The 17,699-nt window shown below is 41.7% G+C and overlaps 1 protein-coding gene across 2 annotated transcripts; it reads left to right on the plus strand.

Annotated features, from left to right (window-relative positions):
- Positions 1 to 4,852: 4,852 nt before the first annotated feature.
- pitx1 (paired-like homeodomain 1) lies at positions 4,853 to 17,023 on the plus strand. Of its 2 annotated transcripts, XM_035177724.2 has the most exons (5): positions 4,853 to 5,031; positions 6,201 to 6,255; positions 11,037 to 11,207; positions 12,391 to 12,593; positions 15,688 to 17,023. In XM_035177724.2, exons 2-5 carry the CDS (start codon positions 6,210 to 6,212, stop codon positions 16,234 to 16,236), a joined length of 969 nt encoding a protein of 322 aa, XP_035033615.1. In that variant the 5' UTR covers positions 4,853 to 5,031; positions 6,201 to 6,209; the 3' UTR covers positions 16,237 to 17,023. The 2 variants fall into 2 exon arrangements, with proteins under 2 accessions (XP_035033615.1, XP_035033617.1); XM_035177726.2 differs by lacking the exon at positions 11,037 to 11,207 and having other exon boundaries at positions 4,854 to 5,031.
- Positions 17,024 to 17,699: the final 676 nt, after the last annotated feature.

The raw sequence follows: 17,699 nt of genomic DNA on the forward strand, positions 1-17,699 counted from the left end.
TGAACTGCTGCCGGCCTGGGACTGAAACCTGGAGGACGGATTTGCATCCTGTGTCCCTGCTGCTGCTGTTTGATAAACATGAAACCAAACATGACTCAGAACATTTTGATATCTAACTTCTTGCTGTAACAGAAAGGATGAAAGGGATTTGGGGATTTACAGTCGCAACAGATTCACTTGCACTACTCAAATGATCTTGTCGTGTCAGGTTTGATCCGTGGTGGAAAATGTATCTAAACTGATCTCAGACAAACCAGGTTGATGCACATCAGAGCCGTGCGTGCAGGTTAAAGACGTCACATTCGAAGGGGGTCAAACAGTTACATGCTGCTGCCATTAGGAGCCGCCACCAAGCACAGAGGCCTGGACCAGCTTTGGTTTGAACACCTACTACTATTATTCTTAGGATTAAGAATCTCAGGCCAATTAAGCTGTTTTCAGATTTTTGTCTTTTTACCTCAACCAAGGAAGTTGCGTTTTGACCCCTGTCCATTTAATTGTTGTCTTTAAGTTTTTAAGCAAGATTACTAAAAAATACTGTACTGATTATTACAAAACTTGATGGAAGGATGCAGGATGGGTCAGGAAATTTCCATGAATTGCAAGACAATTCATGGAATTCATGTATGTTGTGTGCACTTTGGTGCAGCTTCGAGGTATGTATGAGTTCATCTGTAGTATAGTAGTAGTAATTTCCATGTACCTGACTTTCCCCAAATACAAGAAGAGATTAAATTACTTCTGAAATGATGCAGTTTGGTTCAACATATCAAGTTTATTAGCATTTAGTATTTAAAAATGGTTAAAAGGTTAAAGAAAATGTATTCTGTTGTCATGGTTATATATGTTAAGATTTATGTAGAACTTGATCCATAATCTCTAGACAATTTCCAGAGATTATGTTAAGATTCATCATTCCCAAATATTTGGTCTTTGGTTTCTCCATTAAAATTATGTATAAATTCTAGAACTGGATCTCTATTAATTCAGACACTAATGGGTCTGCAGTGTTAAAGAAATTAATGGAAGTTAATATAAAAAAAAAAAAATGAATTAGTTTAGGATTAGGTGTCTTCAGGTGATTCTAAACATTTTCACACTAGTGGTCAATAACGCAAGGAGTGAAGTTTTAACTCTGTGGGTTATTTTTAAATTCAGTGTAAAGGTTCAGGAGTCTTCAACCTCTAACATCGGGATCCTCCATATTCAAATCTACAAAAGCCAGCAAAAACTCCCTGGAAGGGAACAGATCTGGAACATTTTCTTAGACAAGCTTGTTCTAAAGCGTGTAGCCAAACGCAGCTGGTTTTTGGTGGTTGGCCATTTAAATGATCTACCACAAGGAAATGTCACTTTAGCCAGCGTGAGGTTTATGCAGATGAAAAACTGGAAGCTGGACGTCCGACTCTCATCAGCACTAAGCCAAAGGGGCCTGCTGAGTTGGAAGAAAGTGGAAAACGGGGATGATGCCTCCTCTTGAAACAATGATCTATGCACAGGACCTGTTTACGTTGGTAATCTCTGGGCCCTGCGTAATCAAAACATCACTAATTTCACCGCTGTTTGGAATCTGTGACATATGTCTTTTCAGCATACTTCAAGGGGGACTGCTTAAAAAAAATCCAACTGGGAAGCATCTATTCTTCATAATAGCACCAGTGATGAGAGGGTGACTTCATCTTCGGCCGCTCACATGTTTTGAAGTGGAGCGATATCCATAGTAGTGGAAACATGCAGTAAATAGCCCAGTCTGTGTGTCTGTCTGTCTGAGCGTCTTGGCATGCCGGCTGGTTGGGTGTTTGGCTTGTTGACATGCGGGCGGGCTCTCCACGGCTCGGCTCCAAGTTAGAAAAACGGCTGCGATGCTACAAAAGGCTTTCCATCCTGTCGAGCCGCCCGGCATCGAGCTCGCAAACCCCACCTGATTGATTCTACAGAGTCTGGACGACACACAGTTCAAAAGCACTTCACCGCTCTTTGCTCAGCGGAAACAGGCCTCACATACTAATGCCACCAGCTCTGCTTTATTATGATTGTCCCGCATGGAGCTGGCTGCATGGGAGTCACTGGTTGAAGGGCTACAGCAAAGAGGACTAAGGGAAAAGAAGTTTTATTTCCTGCAGGTTTGACTAAAAACTGCCAATTCTGCTGATTCAGAAAGACACACAACTTGGCAAGTGTGTGTGTGACGCACACATCAGGCCTCCTCCAAACTCAAACCCATCTGACAGGGTGTGAGCTTGTTTTCGAGCCTCCCAGTGTGTGCACCAGCCCTTCTGTTATTTAGGAATAACTATTTATGCTGCAGAGGTGACCATCAGACAGGCCCTGCATGGCCACAGACACACACAAAGACACACACACCTCCTCCCCCTTTCACACACTCACTCCAAACGGGCTAAATAATCCCTCCACCTATTTGCACAGGAGAGATGAGGCCACGGCCTCACCTTCAGGGTACTACTTAACTCCTTGAGTCACTCGTTGAGTAATCACAGCATTCTCCTACCTGCCTGCCTACTGCCTAATTATAGAAAATGTGTGTGTGTGTGCATGTGTGTGCGTGTGTTTAAGACTCATTATTTAGCAATGCAGGCCTCACAGGTAGACAATTACACCATCATTACTATTTGGTGGATACAGTTGCATATTAATGAGCTGGGGTCAGTATATGGAGGCCTAATGGGAGCCTAGGGCACATTTGTATTGTCCTCATTGAAACTGGATGACTTGCACGTTTGTATGTTTGAGGCGTGCGCAGACTGACTAACATCAATTTACTGTCAACCTAAATGCGGAACAAGTGGGTTTCAGCTCATTGTTACGATTTAATGGAATGAAGCTCGATTTTGACTTTATTTAACATGAAACTTAAGAAAGAGCAGCTCCTGCACAGAGTCTGGCCTCACCAGCACACCACTGCGTGCACAGGACAAACATTGACTCCATTTTGATACAGGAGTCACCTGGTTTCCTCCTGGATAAGACAAAAAACAGCTTACATAAGGATAGGTTGGAGAGAGCCCTCGGTGTCGAGAGGCACCATGGGAAGGAGGGTCTGTCCGTGTCCTGGAGGGAGGCCCGCAGCTCCCCTTTAATCCCCCCGCGATCCCTCTCTCAGAGCCGGGGCTTTGCTCCGTGCACAACTCTTGGCCGAGTTAAAAAGGAAAAGCGCATAAGGGTGGGACAAATTTCACACTTTCTCCCATTATGTCTCAGGCCAAAGAGAAAGAGCTTGTAAAGCAAGTATGTGGAGCTGGAAATGTTGCCCTGCCACACAGACGCTGTGCTGGTCGGTGGGACTGAAGGAGGCTGCAGCCTGGATGATGTGGATCCGGCACGAAAGAGTGTTTTTGTCTCAAAGAGTCACTGCGCTAAAAGTTATTTGGTACATTACTTTAATGATTTTATTCCATTTATTTGATTTTCACTGTTTTACTAAAAGTTTTAAGTCATCTGCAGTTTATCGTCTAAATCTACTTTAATCTCGCTCCTTGTGACTAAATGTTCCTTTGACTTTTTTGGGGCTTTAGTCTAAAACACTAATGCACTAATGCGTAATACCTGACCTGAATCATTACTTTATTTTCTGTTTAGTCAATTTTTATTTTGTTTGTGGTCATGGTTTTTATTGCTTATTGTGTTTTTACTCATTACTCTTCACATGACACACACGCACACACACACACGCACACCCACACACACACACGGGCGTCAATGTTCCCATGCGCATCTTAAGAATCTTTTTTTTTCTAGATTTTATGAGGTGAAAATTAGCTTTAAAAATATATATATTTTACACAAGTGTATCCAGAATTGGAGCCACAAAATATGATATCTATAAAATATTGGCCCTGAAATTACATTGGTTTTATTAGTGGAAAAAAACTGCACAATACAAATATTAAGATTCGAACAATTAATTGTTAATCATCCGTTAACAAGAGCTTGAAGATAAAATGTGCAATTAAATTCGAAAAGACAAACATTATTAGTTTCCGCACCAAAACAATCTGTATAAATACACTGAAAATTGGGTTATTTATAGAAATGCAACGCTGCAAAATCACTGAGAACAATAATGTGATTTAGTTGGAAACTCAAAAAGCTCATGTGTTGAACTAGAGATTTAGATTTTTGTCCGTTTCTGTGCTTTGTAAAATAAATAAATCTCCAGGCACACTCTGTTCTAGTAAAAACTAAAATATATATACATATATTTTTTTTTTTCTACAATTATCAATCTTTAAATATAGTCTGGCTGTTTTTTAAGTCTAAGAAACCCTGAGTGTGCGTTTACTGAGAGGCTGTAACAGAAATAAAAACTGGATTAGACTCAAGTGATGGGCTCCGTTAATGCGCATCATAAAAACTCTTAATCCCCAATTTCTCACACAGAAAGTGTTTCTCTTCACAGCGGCTGTCACAGCTCACACACACTAAGACCAGAGAGAGATGTGAGCAGAGACCGGTTGTAATTTAAAATATATATATATATATATATTACTATAAAGTATTTTCATTAAAAGTATTTGATTATTATTGTGTTTTTTACTTTCTTTAATTTCACCCTCCTCGCTGCTGTCGGTGCTGTGAGACGAGGATGACAATATTGATGAAGTGACATTTAGCTGAGATGAAGATGATGAGGGAAAGGGTGATGATGACGATGACGTCGGTTGAGGATGATTGGGATGAAATCGATGAGGATTTAATAAATGATGGAGGATGAAGAGGTGGCTGAGGAGGATGACAGTTAACCGGGGGAGACGGGAGAGGGTGGGGGTGAATAGTGAAGGGGGGTTTGCGGTGTTTGTGACGTCACCGCGAGGCGTGCTGCGGAGGGCTGCAGAAGAAAACCACGGCAGCGGCGCGGGGACGCAACCAAAGCGCCGATTACCCCGGACACAGCGTTTACCCGCAGCCGACGCATACAGTGGATTTACTGAACACCTGCATGGAGACACTCTGAGGCTTGGCTCCGTTCTTTCTTTTCTTTTTCTGTCGTCTGCCTCTGCTGGGAAACCACTGGTGAGTAAAGCGCGCACACGGCTCCTCGGTGGAGTCGCCGGATTTGAGCTTCAGGAGTCGGTCAGATTTTTGGCTGCATGGCGCCTCGCTATTGGCCGCTTTGGTGTTCGGATGTTGCAAATATGACGCGCCGCGCATGAGCCGCGCGTTAAGCATGATGGAGTAAAAAGTGCTGGGTACATTAAAGTGGAGCATGTTGTGGTTTACTTGGCGTAAAGAAGAGGCTGAAGTGGGCGCACAGAGGCCGGAGAAAGTGCACTGAGCGCAGCGATCACCTCTGGAATGAACCGCTTTAAAGTCCGTGTCTGCGCATCAATATCAGCCAGATGTAGCCAGATGTCTGCTGTGGTATTTACTCTGTACGGAAGGGTGTTAAATGTACACTGCGTGTTATACTATAGACACGCACGCACATGTGTGTGTGTGTGTGTGTGTGTATAGTAGTGAGGCAGGATGATGGGTCAGAGGAGCTTTGGGAAGATTTACTGAGGACATAAAAACAGCAAAGGGATTCCTGCAGATAAGAGGGGCTATGTGTGTATGTGTGTGTGTGTGTGTGTGTGTGTGTGTGTGTGTGTGTGTGTGTGTGTGTGTGTGTGTGTGTGTGTGTGTGTACACGTGTTTAATAATGTCAACGATGTTGTGTTATTGGTTGGTACTAAGGTTCGAGATATAAATATCTGCGTAAAACCATCAACCTCACAACAATAAAAAATAATACATTACACAATACATTTGAAGGCATTTGGAAAAAGGCTGTTTATATCTCGTTATGGCTTCAGTGTCTTTTTCGTTTTTAATAACAATAATAATAATTATAATAATGTATCATTATCACGTCTTGTGTTAGGACTTTTGGTTATTTCCCTCTCTAAAAATAAGTGTTAATAATTCAGACAAGGACTCAGAAATAGCATGAATGTGAAGTTTCCTGTTGATCATGAACAATGAGCAGTTTATTCAATTTCATCTGCAAACATATGATGGATCACACTTCTAGCTCAGTCTGGATGAAGAGGGGGAAATGAATTTGAATTTGTTTCCATTATTTTAACACTGTTAAGAGGAAAACTGTTGATTCGACTTTTCTTACTATCATTTAAAAAAAAAATCAAAATGATGTAGAGAATAATGTCGCCTGACGCAAGTGTTCTCGTTTTGTTTTTCAGGCAACTGGAATGGAAATGAATCTGTCAAAGAATGCGAATTCTTGTGGGGACGCAGGTAAGAATTCACCTCTGTTGGTAGTTTTCATAGTTTAATGATATTCACCATCCGTTATAAAACTATTAAGGGAATCAATGGTAAACAACATGATGCTGCACTGTTGTTGTGGAGCAGGGTCAGAGCTACTAAATCTCACGTATACACAGACTGTGCGTGTTCTCGGGAATCTGCTCTCAGGCTCAACATGTGAGATATGTGGTGAATTGATAACATCCCCCTGCAAAGAGGAAATGGAAATATCAGATAATGAGATGCAAAGGAAATCAGGCTGAAATAACCATGACAAATATACAATTGCGGTTGAGTTATTTTTGTATCTGGTTTCTGAAGCCATTTTAAAAGTAGAAACACATCGAGCTGGACGCAATGAAAGCAACAACAAAAAAACTCCATTGCGAAAGAAAATGTTTTGTGTCATTGTCCTTGAAGACCAAACGAGGTTTTAGATCACAAATAAAAAGATTTTCTGTGCCTGGATGCAATTACAGACAAAAGAAAGAAAGACGTGGACACAAAAGACATATTGTTGGGGGTTTCAGTTTATTTTAAAAGAAAAATAATTTATCATAATAATAAAGCAGCTAACAGTAGTCCACAATTTTTAATTTAAATTATTATTATCATTAAAAAAAAGTGGGTACAATTGACTTTAAATAAAGTAATAAATGGATAATTAGGATTTTTTTTTTCTGGTGTTATTGACAAATAGATGACCAATTCCATCTCAACCCAAGTTATCAGTATTTTAAATTTTTCTATAAACCCACAGAAAAAGGGTGCGGGGCTCAGTTAGCAGAGAGTTTGAATCATTAATGCATGTCAAGCAGACTTAAGTTCACCTAAAGAAAGTCGTCTTTAATTTGAAAAAAGAAGCAGTTTCCATTTATTTAAATGTATTTGTTTCTTCCTCTGGGTGTTTCCCCTGCGTGTGATGGCAATGATAGGTTCGTTTTATTTACACCTGCATCCTCTGTCAGGTTGTTTGTTGGTTGTCAGGCTGCAGGTCAAACAGGCCTCGCTATTGGACCAAAGCAGAGGAGCCATCACCAAGGCAATAATCAGCTCTGTCCTTCTCCAGTTACGCACCGTGTCCAGTTACATCTCCACTGCCCTCCCTGCCTCCGAGTCTCTCCACAGCTTTAATTTTATATATCGTGCTTTGTTATTGGGGGCACAGCTTCTCCTTGCTCCCTCACCATACATTAAAGAGCGGATGGGGGTGAAAAAACACACAATTTTTGTGTGTGTTTGGTGTGTGATTAACGGCGCTCGCCGCGTTTATTTTCACTTCTTAGAGGAAAAATATGAGTGTTTGCATTGCCACTGGCCTTTAACCTATCCTGCCGGATGGAAAGGCTTTTTAAATCATCCATCACACGCAAGTGCCCTCCAGAGCAGAGGAGGAGCGGGACGCAGGGATGCAGGCAGAGGAGTATTTAGATTACCACCCCCTCTCATCTATCAGCCTGTAATATCTGCTGGAGGACACGAGGAAGGTGGAACTCCTTCCGTGGAAAATCATGTGCTGTAAATCTGATAATATTCCTGTGGGGACATAAGGGGTCAGCGGGTTTATGGTGATCGTATTGTTGTTTCTTTATTATTCTATAATATAAGGGTATAAGGCCAAGGCGCAATCCTCCCGTAACTGACCTTTAGGACTTTTTAGGATACAGTGAGTGTATTTTCGGAATAAAGTGTGGCTCCAGTTCTTTTTAGGATACAACTGCTCTTTAAAAATCACCGTATATTTTCACGGAGGCATCCTGTGTACCATTTAACTCCAAGCTAACGCGAACCCGGTTCAACCTTGGCAGCCTGCATAGTAAAAACCACTTGCTGACACTGGATGACCAGGTCGTCGAGGTCACATAATTGCATAATACATCTTCTACTGCTTTTCCACTCACTCCTTTGTTTGGGTCACATGCTGCAGCTGGGTTTGTTTGGTTTCCTGCGCCAAAGGTCTCCAAAAAGGTGGATTTTACGCACGTGATTACAGCTTTGAACGTGCGTAAAAGAGGTAGCGAAGAGAGTTTTCCTGCCCAGGGGTTATTTCGGTAGAGTGATGTCTGTGTGAGGGTCGACCTGGTTGCAGACCGAACAGAACAGGCCACCGTGACTCATGTTGGACTTTTAAAATCAACATTTGCAGAATGGTTAATCCATTTTCTAGACATAGAGATATTTTCATTAAAGTCATATGACAGGTCTCATGTGTGGAAATTTAATACAGGCCTGTGTCTGAGTCCTTCTCTTTAACACGCTCATGTGCACAGAGACTGACCAAATATATATGGAGAGGAAAGGGAAAAAAATAAATGCTGGTTGAGAGCTTGCACAATTGTCTTTTGAAGGAGCCTTCAGGGGGAGTTTTCTGGTCGGACCGGGATCTCCTGTCACACAATGGCCGAAAACGCTCAAGACTGGCGCCGGTGACAGTCCGAGTCTGAAACGGTCTGAGGCCTGAGCCGGTGCGCGTTTACCTGACACATGTAGGCTACAGGCTGGGGTCGCATGGTCTCAGGTTGCAGGAGAAACCTAGAAACGTTCATAGTTTTCAATCAACCTATAAATGCAAAAGGGGACGTACATTTTATGGTTTGGAGAGATTTAATTTGCCCCCCAGGCGCCAGTGCGCAGTGGCACAAGGAAACATTTGTCCTTTAATGATGGTCATTCCGCGATTTTTTTTCTCGGTGATATGTTGGACAGTTTGACTTGCCTCGATTTATAGAAGAAAAGTACTTATTACTTAGCCCTACATTAGCTGTGCCAATATTTTGGGCCTTGTTTATCATCACATCTATTCCAAAATTGGTGCTTTTCTTAAAATATAAAAATAGTGTAGACATAATACACACAATTCAAACTGCCATCAACTACTTTCGCACATGCAATGGTTAGTTATAGGTCCATTATAAGTTGATGTCTCCGCCCAGGGTCCATATTGCATGAAGAAATAACTTCATTAAAAAGGCCATCTGACTATAAATGCACCATCCTTAGTTTAAATATTAATTACAATAAGGTCTCGCCAGACGCTGTCATGACTTCATATTAATATAAATTATGTTTCGTCAGGACGGACGTTTGCGCAAAAACGTTTAACACCTGAATGTTTTACTGCGTGTTCCTCTGCACTGCAGCACATGTTAAACATCTGGGAGAATCTGCAGATCTGAACACAGACATATGAATGTTCGGAGGGATGCAGTTAGTTTGACAGATTATAATCTGACCAGAAAACCCTCTGACACTACAACATATGATTTTGAATGTCGGTTTTTCAAATTCACGCGTGGCTCTTTGACAGTTCTATCTCAATTATCCCACTTGACCTCATTGAATCTTGGTTTCAAATTGCCTAAATGGGTCGCCTCAGTCTCCGCGAGGTAAAACAGACAAACTGCCTATTTAGTAATGTTTGCAACAAACCACCACTGGCTACCATTTATAGGTCATTACCTACAAAACGCACTCAGGGCAAATGTGTCAACGTAAGCAGCCATATTCAGAATCGGAATATCTTTAATAAAATCACATGACCTGGATCATCCATCATGATGTGATTTGTGCTGGAAGGTTTGGATCCAGCTTTGCGCTTAAGGCCGGAATGCATAGAACACAATGAGGCCGATATGTGGTTGGAGTGTAGACGTTTTTAAATAAAGTTTGAATATGGTGGTTGTTTGGCTAAAGATCTTATAGATAAAAAGCCTGGTGTTGGTCGTGCAACAAGAAAAACACAGGTGCACGTGTGTGTGTGGAGTAATAAGAGCGACATCCTCAGTGTTGTTGGCTTCCATTAGTCCTGAGTGTTCAGTTGTCGCAGTGTGCACCAGCGCGACACTTATCAGTTTGCATTCAAACACACAACAATCTTTCATATCACCGTGCACGCGCTCCATACTGAGGAAACCCAACAGGGCCTTGACTGCACATGTTTATTCAGCTCAGCACATATCCGAGATGTAGGGCCTACATTGTGTGTGTGTGCGTGTGCGTGTGTGTGTACACTTTCAAACATGCCTCCACGAATAAAAGGCCCATTTTACTCTGGGAGCAAATCGTAGCAGTGCGCGCTCCCGACAAGAAACGCGATTGCACACTGCAAAAAATATCCACGTTGACCAGAAACGCAGTCTTATACTGAGCCTTATTAAATGACCTAACTTCAATTGTTAGGAATAGTCATATTCCGAAGATACGTCCCTATTTCTTACTGCATAAACCTAATTAAAGACATTTCGTTTGGGTATATGCTTGCGTTCAAAGTAAAGTTTAGGGACACTTTTTTTGCATTGGTTCCAGTTGGACGTCAGACTAAATATCCTGTTTTGGGAGGGTTCTTTCTTGCAGCGTGAAAGTGGGTGGGACTGCTCTTTGGGGGTGTTGAACGCAGCAGATGGGCGGGTCTCATGTGTGGGCTCCTCTCAGTCCCAGCGGCCACAAACGTTTCTCTGCCGCGGAGAGAAGGAGTGCGCACTGGGCCGTCACTGCTGCACAGGACTGAGAGGAGGAGGAAGAACTCTGTGTGTGTGTGTGTGTCACTTTAATTTTCTTCCTCTCCAAGTCTTTTTCGTTTCGTGGAGGAACTCTCGTGGAAATTCTCTCCCCTGCATGGTTCTTCATCCTCTCATGTCGCGGTGTGCGTCTGGCAGCGGGTGGACTTCTTCTTCGTCTTGTTGTTGTTGTTGCGTGCCAGCCGAGGGGAGCTCTGTGCGCCCCCAGGATTCACACACCGTTTCCTCTCTGTGCGCATCCTTCTCTTCAAGGTGGGATGAATTTGGACAGAATCGCAGAGGCAGTGAGAGCAGCGCCGCCGCCGCCGCCGCCGCCGCCGCCCCGCGACGTGGGCCCCGCGTTTCATTTACCCAGAGCGTCAAACAGCAGCCGAGAAACGTTACAGAACTCAAGCAGCGAGTCTTCAGACACAGAGTTGGCAGGTACACGTCAGAGTGCTTTCAGCATTCCTTCTCCTTCAGTTTATTCCTCCACGTCTTCTTACGCAGGTTTGCGGCGGGGCTGTCACCGAAGCATGCCGGGCCACTTCTCACGCATACGGGGAGAAATGTTTTACTTAACTTGTTTATCCCAGTGTTTAGTTATTCTCACTGCAATGGCGAGTTCTGTCCGCGGGCTGCCATGAACGTGTATATATCCAAACCATTTCCCAGTTCATTTTAACCCGAATCTTTATTATTGTCTCTAGTTTAATATGCAGAAATACAACAATACATGGACAATTGTTACGTTTTAGGGCAGTTACACCCCATTTTTGTGTTTATTGCGCCGGCTGAGCCACATATTTGGCAGGATCCCGAGGTCTGTCAGGGAAAAATGTGCAGCACAGCCTGGCCTGCTGTCAGTAAATGCATTAAAACAAACTATAAATACTGGACCCATCCACCAATCCGAACTCAAAGCCAACTCAAGCTCAAAGAATGTCTGTGTTAAAAAATCCCCGGGAGAAGTTTTTTTTATGTTCTTCAGCTTTTTCTATAATTTAAAACAAAGAATTTTTTTTCCCTGTTTCAGTTCTCTTAGGTAACAAACAGAGTCTGGATGTCATGTATTCACAATCCCCTTGGTTGGAATTATTCATGGGGTTTAAATTAAATATATATTGTGGGATCAGGTTGAAGTTGCTTTTTATTTTTGGCTAACACTCAAAGAGAGAGTTCGTTTTTAGTGATTAACCTTTGCACGTGTTGATGCTTCAGTTTAATGAGGCAATCTTGTTAGGACACGGACCCACGATAGCAGAGATAAGGGTGGTCAGAGCTCCCCATAAAGAGTTATTGACTGAGAGCAGGTCTAATGTGTTTCAAAGAATCGATACAAAACTCTCAGACACGTTTGTAAATATTTGGCTTCAGGCAGCTTAAAGTTGGCCATTTTTATTATGAAGAGCTTTGTAAACTTTTTATTTAGAGCCCTGGCTTTGGTTGTTACTTGCTGTATTGACCCAAGGGCTTTCATTTGCACGTTGCTGCTTTTAATTGCAGGCTTGATCTTTTAAACGTTAAGGTGCAAATACTTCACAGTGAATGCAAAATGTCCCATATGTTCATTCGAAGTGTATTGCTGCAACCTATAGTAATTTTCAGCCTGATGTGTGATCCATAGAAAAGGAGAGGAGCGCCGAACAAAGGAGCGATGACGGGAACGCGGACGACCCCAAGAAGAAGAAGCAGCGGCGGCAGCGGACTCACTTCACCAGCCAGCAGCTGCAGGAGCTGGAGGCCACTTTCCAGAGGAACCGCTACCCGGATATGAGCACCAGGGAGGAGATCGCCGTGTGGACAAACCTCACCGAGGCGAGAGTCCGGGTAAGAGTCCAGCAGACAGGCCGCCAACTGTGCGTAAAGTGTGCGTAATGCGTGCGTAAAATCGATTTTACAAATAAATTGGAGCACATTTGGTGGTTCTTTTGGGATGGAATAATTTTAAGTGATTATTTAAATAAATGAAATAACTCCAACACACATAAAACCAAATAAAGAATAAAATGTTAAGCCAAAGCCTTGAAATTTAACTGCAAGAAGATTTAAAGTTGTTTTTAAAGTTCTTAACATTTAAAATTTACAAGAAAGAAAGCGGCAAGGTTACGTTGATTTAAAAAATAGATAAGCTCAATTCCAATGAAAACGTCTTGTTTTCACTATATTTAAATTCTTAATTATCCATTGATTTGTCTAAACCGAATTAATTAAACAAACAGAGTAGAACAACCTCATCCACTGTCAACTCTTACAACACGGACTCACTCTCCCCGCATGTGTTTTATATCAGGACAGACTGTTTCATGTGGCATTGAGGTCGATGCCTCTGCGTCGCTTTTCCTCCAACGACCTGTGCTCGGTGGAAATCCCGCTTCTGGACAGTTTATGTAAACTTCTGCATAGACACTAAATGTATGTCCTGACTGGCAGCTATAATGCATCCAACTAGAGACAACTAATAACTGCAGTTTTTCAACACACGCTCATAGTTCGTGTTTTGCAGAAAAATTGATTGTGTCTACTGTGACTGATGTAATTGACACACGGGTTTTAAAGGTGTATCTGCAAATGGATCAGTAGAGGATTTGTCTTTTCATGACATCATCATCATCAGTCTGGACCCCTTATATTTCCCCGTGGAGGAGACGCCAGATCTACTGGTGACCAGCACCGTGATACATTTATAACTTTTACATAAAGCTATTTGAATAGCATCTAATTTAACTAATTTAAATTACAGGAGATGAGCGAAGTCTTAGTATGGGAATGATTGGAAGTAGAAAATAGCTGACACTGTAAGAACCGACAGACAACACTAGTGTCTTTACGCACAGGTATATAACAAATGCTGGATTGATGCGAGAACCGGGCGTTAGACACCAAACAATTGCACTCGGTTTTCATTTACAGGAACTGGCGCCTGGCGGCCGGGCCTTGCAAAATCCAAAGTCTCATATTGCATAAAAATGCATACAGCTATTTAAAGTGCAGGGGGAAAAAAATATTTATTTTTTGAAGTCTCAGAGCAAGTCGAGAGAGCTGGATTCTTCAGGGGTGAGTTTCACAGCAATGCAGCCTTTTTAGTCAAGCGGAGTAAAAAGAAAAAAAGTGTAAAGACTGAGGCAAATCACAGCCGGAAAAATCATATTCATATCTGTGTAACTCATAAAATATGTTAAACATTTAAAAAAAAAAATTACCTGATCTTTTAACGCCGCCCGTGTTTAACCAAGCCTGGCAGATAAAGCAATGAATCTGAATTATAATATTGGATTTGTTAAGTGTTGCATGGTTTAATTAGCTCGTTGATTACATTAAAAAAAACAACAATATAATTCGTTTTTTTGTGGGATTATATTTTTCTTTTTGCTCGGTTCAGGGAGCTGCAGTGAAACGCAGCGTGCGCGTTTCCTCCGCAGCTTCTCCGTCACATCGCTCACGTCTTTGTGGACAATTTGTCCGCGGCACCCTGTCCCCCGCGCCGCTATAAATAGCCAGTCCCGACGAGTCCACTTGTAAACTGTTTCTACTATGAATTAAAAATGACTCTCAGAGTGCCAACGAGCGGCTCTTTGTCAGGTTTCGATAAGAGCTGAGGATTTCCAGAGGCACGTTTCTGATTCATTTACAGTCATCCCACTGCGCCTGTTTGACTCGTGGTGTAAACCTGTTGGTTTTATTTTGGCCAGTCTGACCTACATACTAACAGGCCCACGGAGGCATTCATTTCACCAGATGAAAAGCCATTGTTGTATATATTTATAGCAGAATAAATAAATAAAAGTAATAAACACATTCTTTCCAGTTGAAACACATACATTTTTGTGATATGAGAGTTTTTTCTTTAGAATTGTTTCATTTAAAAAAAATCTCCAATGCGATATCCAAAATAAGAAAAATAATGTTATCATATAAACGTTCTCATGCCGAATTATTTAATTACCAAAATACTATATTTATTTATTGTGCAGAAAGGTTGGATATTTATTGTGTCTACATTTCCGCACTCAGCAGAGTTTATCTAACACCCCTTGCGTAAATAATTAAACTTTGATCAAAACAAAATAATGTGGTTATTAAAAATTAGAAAATGATACAAAAAAAAAACAATAGAAAAAGTTTGAAACTATGATATTCAAATTTGAGATTGAGTTTTCAGACACACAGATTTTTAAGTTTATGTCTGGTATATTAATGTAGCCTCACTAAAAATGAATATGACAATAGGACTTAATTTGTGTGCGTGTGTGCGTGTGTGTGTGTGTGTGTGTGTGTGTGTGTGTGTGTGTGTGTGTGTGTGTGTGTGTGTGTGTGTGTGTGTGTGTGTTTTCTAAAATACAGTACAGTTTATGCGTTTTTCTCCTGTGTTTATATTGTGCTGTAAGCAAATCTTCAGACATCTGAGAACGTTAATCAGATGAATATGTATAACCCGAGCTGTCAATCTTATTCCGCCCTGCAGCTTCACATTTTCAATTTCACTGTAGGTCTCACGATTGTGCCTCGAAACTATTTATCCCCAGAATAGTATTTTTCTAAAACAGGCCCCGGGTCTATTAATTACAATAAAAAAAAAAATTCGTTTTAAGATTTTTAAATAGCACACACAATAATTTAGTTTTATTTAACACGCCCTGAAGGCAGCAGCAGGAGAAGGCACCATGTGATTGTTATTTGAAAGTTAAATTGTATTCCATTAGTGCCACGTAGGCTCTTTGAATGTGGAGATTATACATTTTAAGAGGTGGAATTATAAAAAAATACAAATAATAATTTCCATTTTAAACTCTTTGCACTCCATGACAATTCTACATATAATAATAATAGTAATAATAGTAATAATAATAGTAGTAATAATAATAATAATAATAATAATAATTCCGTCAATGTCCTTGGCTCTAACCTTGTGCGTCTCCCGCAGGTTTGGTTCAAAAACCGCCGGGCCAAGTGGAGGAAGCGGGAGCGCAACCAGCAGATGGACCTGTGCAAGAACAGCTACCTGCCGCAGTTCAGCGGCCTCATGCAGCCCTACGACGACATGTACCCGGCCTACACCTACAACAACTGGACCAACAAGGGCCTCACCCCGGCGCCGCTGTCCACCAAGAACTTCACCTTCTTCAACTCCATGAGCCCCCTCACCTCGCAGTCCATGTTCTCTGCGCCCAACTCCATCTCCTCCATGACCATGGCCTCCAGCATGGGCCACTCCGCCGTGCCGGGCATGCCCACCCCGGGCCTGAACAACATCAGCAACCTGAACGGCATCGGCACGTCCGGCATCAACACAGCCATGTCCTCGTCAGCGTGTCCGTACGGGCCCCCCGGCTCCCCGTACAGCGTTTACCGGGACACTTGCAACTCCAGCCTGGCGACGCTCAGACTCAAATCCAAACAGCACCCCACGTTCGGATACAGCGGCCTGCAGAGCCCCGGCTCCAGCCTGAACGCCTGTCAGTACAACAGCTGACGGGCCAGCCCATGTGAGTCTAGATACATATATATATGTACATATATATGTGATGAACGGACACGGTGTCAGAGCTTATAGAGGCGACCTGCGGCGGAGGGGGATTCAAAAAAATCAAAGACAACTGGATGAGTTGCACTCATTTCTCACAAAAAAAAAAAAAAAGCAAACATGGATTATGCGGGTTTTGTGTGTTTACCAATGAACTTGCACAGCAATTGAAATGTCCTTTTTTTTAAATAATGAAGACGTGTACCATTGCTGCATTGTACATTTCTAAATGTAAATATACATCCAGCCTAACATGAAACTGACGATGGGATTTAGTTTTTGCGCTTGCTTGCTTTTTGGAGACCGGATTTGGGGGATTTCTCGACCAAAATAAGGATTTGCAAAAAAAAAAAAAAATTAATATTAATTATAATAATAATAAAGTGTCGAGCCTGTCTTGAGTCCAGACTCAGAAAAAAAAAAAAAGAAATCTTGTCTATCTTGTAAATATTTTATACCGCTTCTGTGTGCTTTGTATGTACCGTCTCTGCAGGGTCTGACTCCACGACGCCTCCCGTTCACTTCACTTTACTTTCAATACTGTTTTTCATTTTTGTTTGCTTAAAAATAGAGAAAAGAAGAAAAAACCCCGCATGTTTTAACTTGACGTGTTTTCTAATGTAAGACTCTGCAGGAGTGAGTCCATCAGCCTGAACTGTGTACAAAAAGGTGATTCTCCCAAGTCCTCATGTGTTTATGGTAACATGTTTGTTTGAATAAACTCCAGGAAAAGAGAGGTTGATTTCACACGTGTTTCAAAGGAGAGGAGACGCAGTGGCGCAGTTTTCTCCCCAAAGTGGCGCAAAAATAAATAACTTGGCCCAATATCCGCGCAGCCATTGATCCAAGATGATCTGCGAGAGATTTTAAAGGAATAATGGGAGTAACTAGAAGTTAACTGGATTTTTACTGTGATATATTTCTGTGATTATTCTTATTCTTATAGTACAGTGTCCAAACTGACTTATGATTAGTTTTATTTTACTTTCAAACTACAATTGCACACTTACATTTGGACTCAATTCAGGCGCCATTTCTCTGTACATATGGAATCCCATTTTAAGGAACATAACTCAAAAAGCAATTGCCAATTTGCACATTTTAAATTATTCGCTGGATTAAAAAAATGTGTATAGGCTACAGAACTTGAAGCTTTTATTCGAGGTGCAGAAAATGCGTCAAGCACAGTGAAAAATAAACCTGCATCTCCAGTGTATAACCCTCCCGCACACACACACACACCTAAACTGAATTCAATCAATACCATATCTGCTTTTCTGACACCTGCAGAACTCCTCATATCTATATTACTCACCATTAGACTGATATTAGTGCAGCAGCCATGATTGTGAGCCTGGCTGATAATCTGCAAAGTGAAGGGAGGACGTGAGGATGACAGGCTCTTTATGGAA

Source organism: Hippoglossus stenolepis, chromosome 15 (assembly GCF_022539355.2).
Source record: "Hippoglossus stenolepis isolate QCI-W04-F060 chromosome 15, HSTE1.2, whole genome shotgun sequence".
In the NCBI taxonomy this organism is placed as follows: Eukaryota; Metazoa; Chordata; class Actinopteri; order Pleuronectiformes; family Pleuronectidae; genus Hippoglossus; species Hippoglossus stenolepis.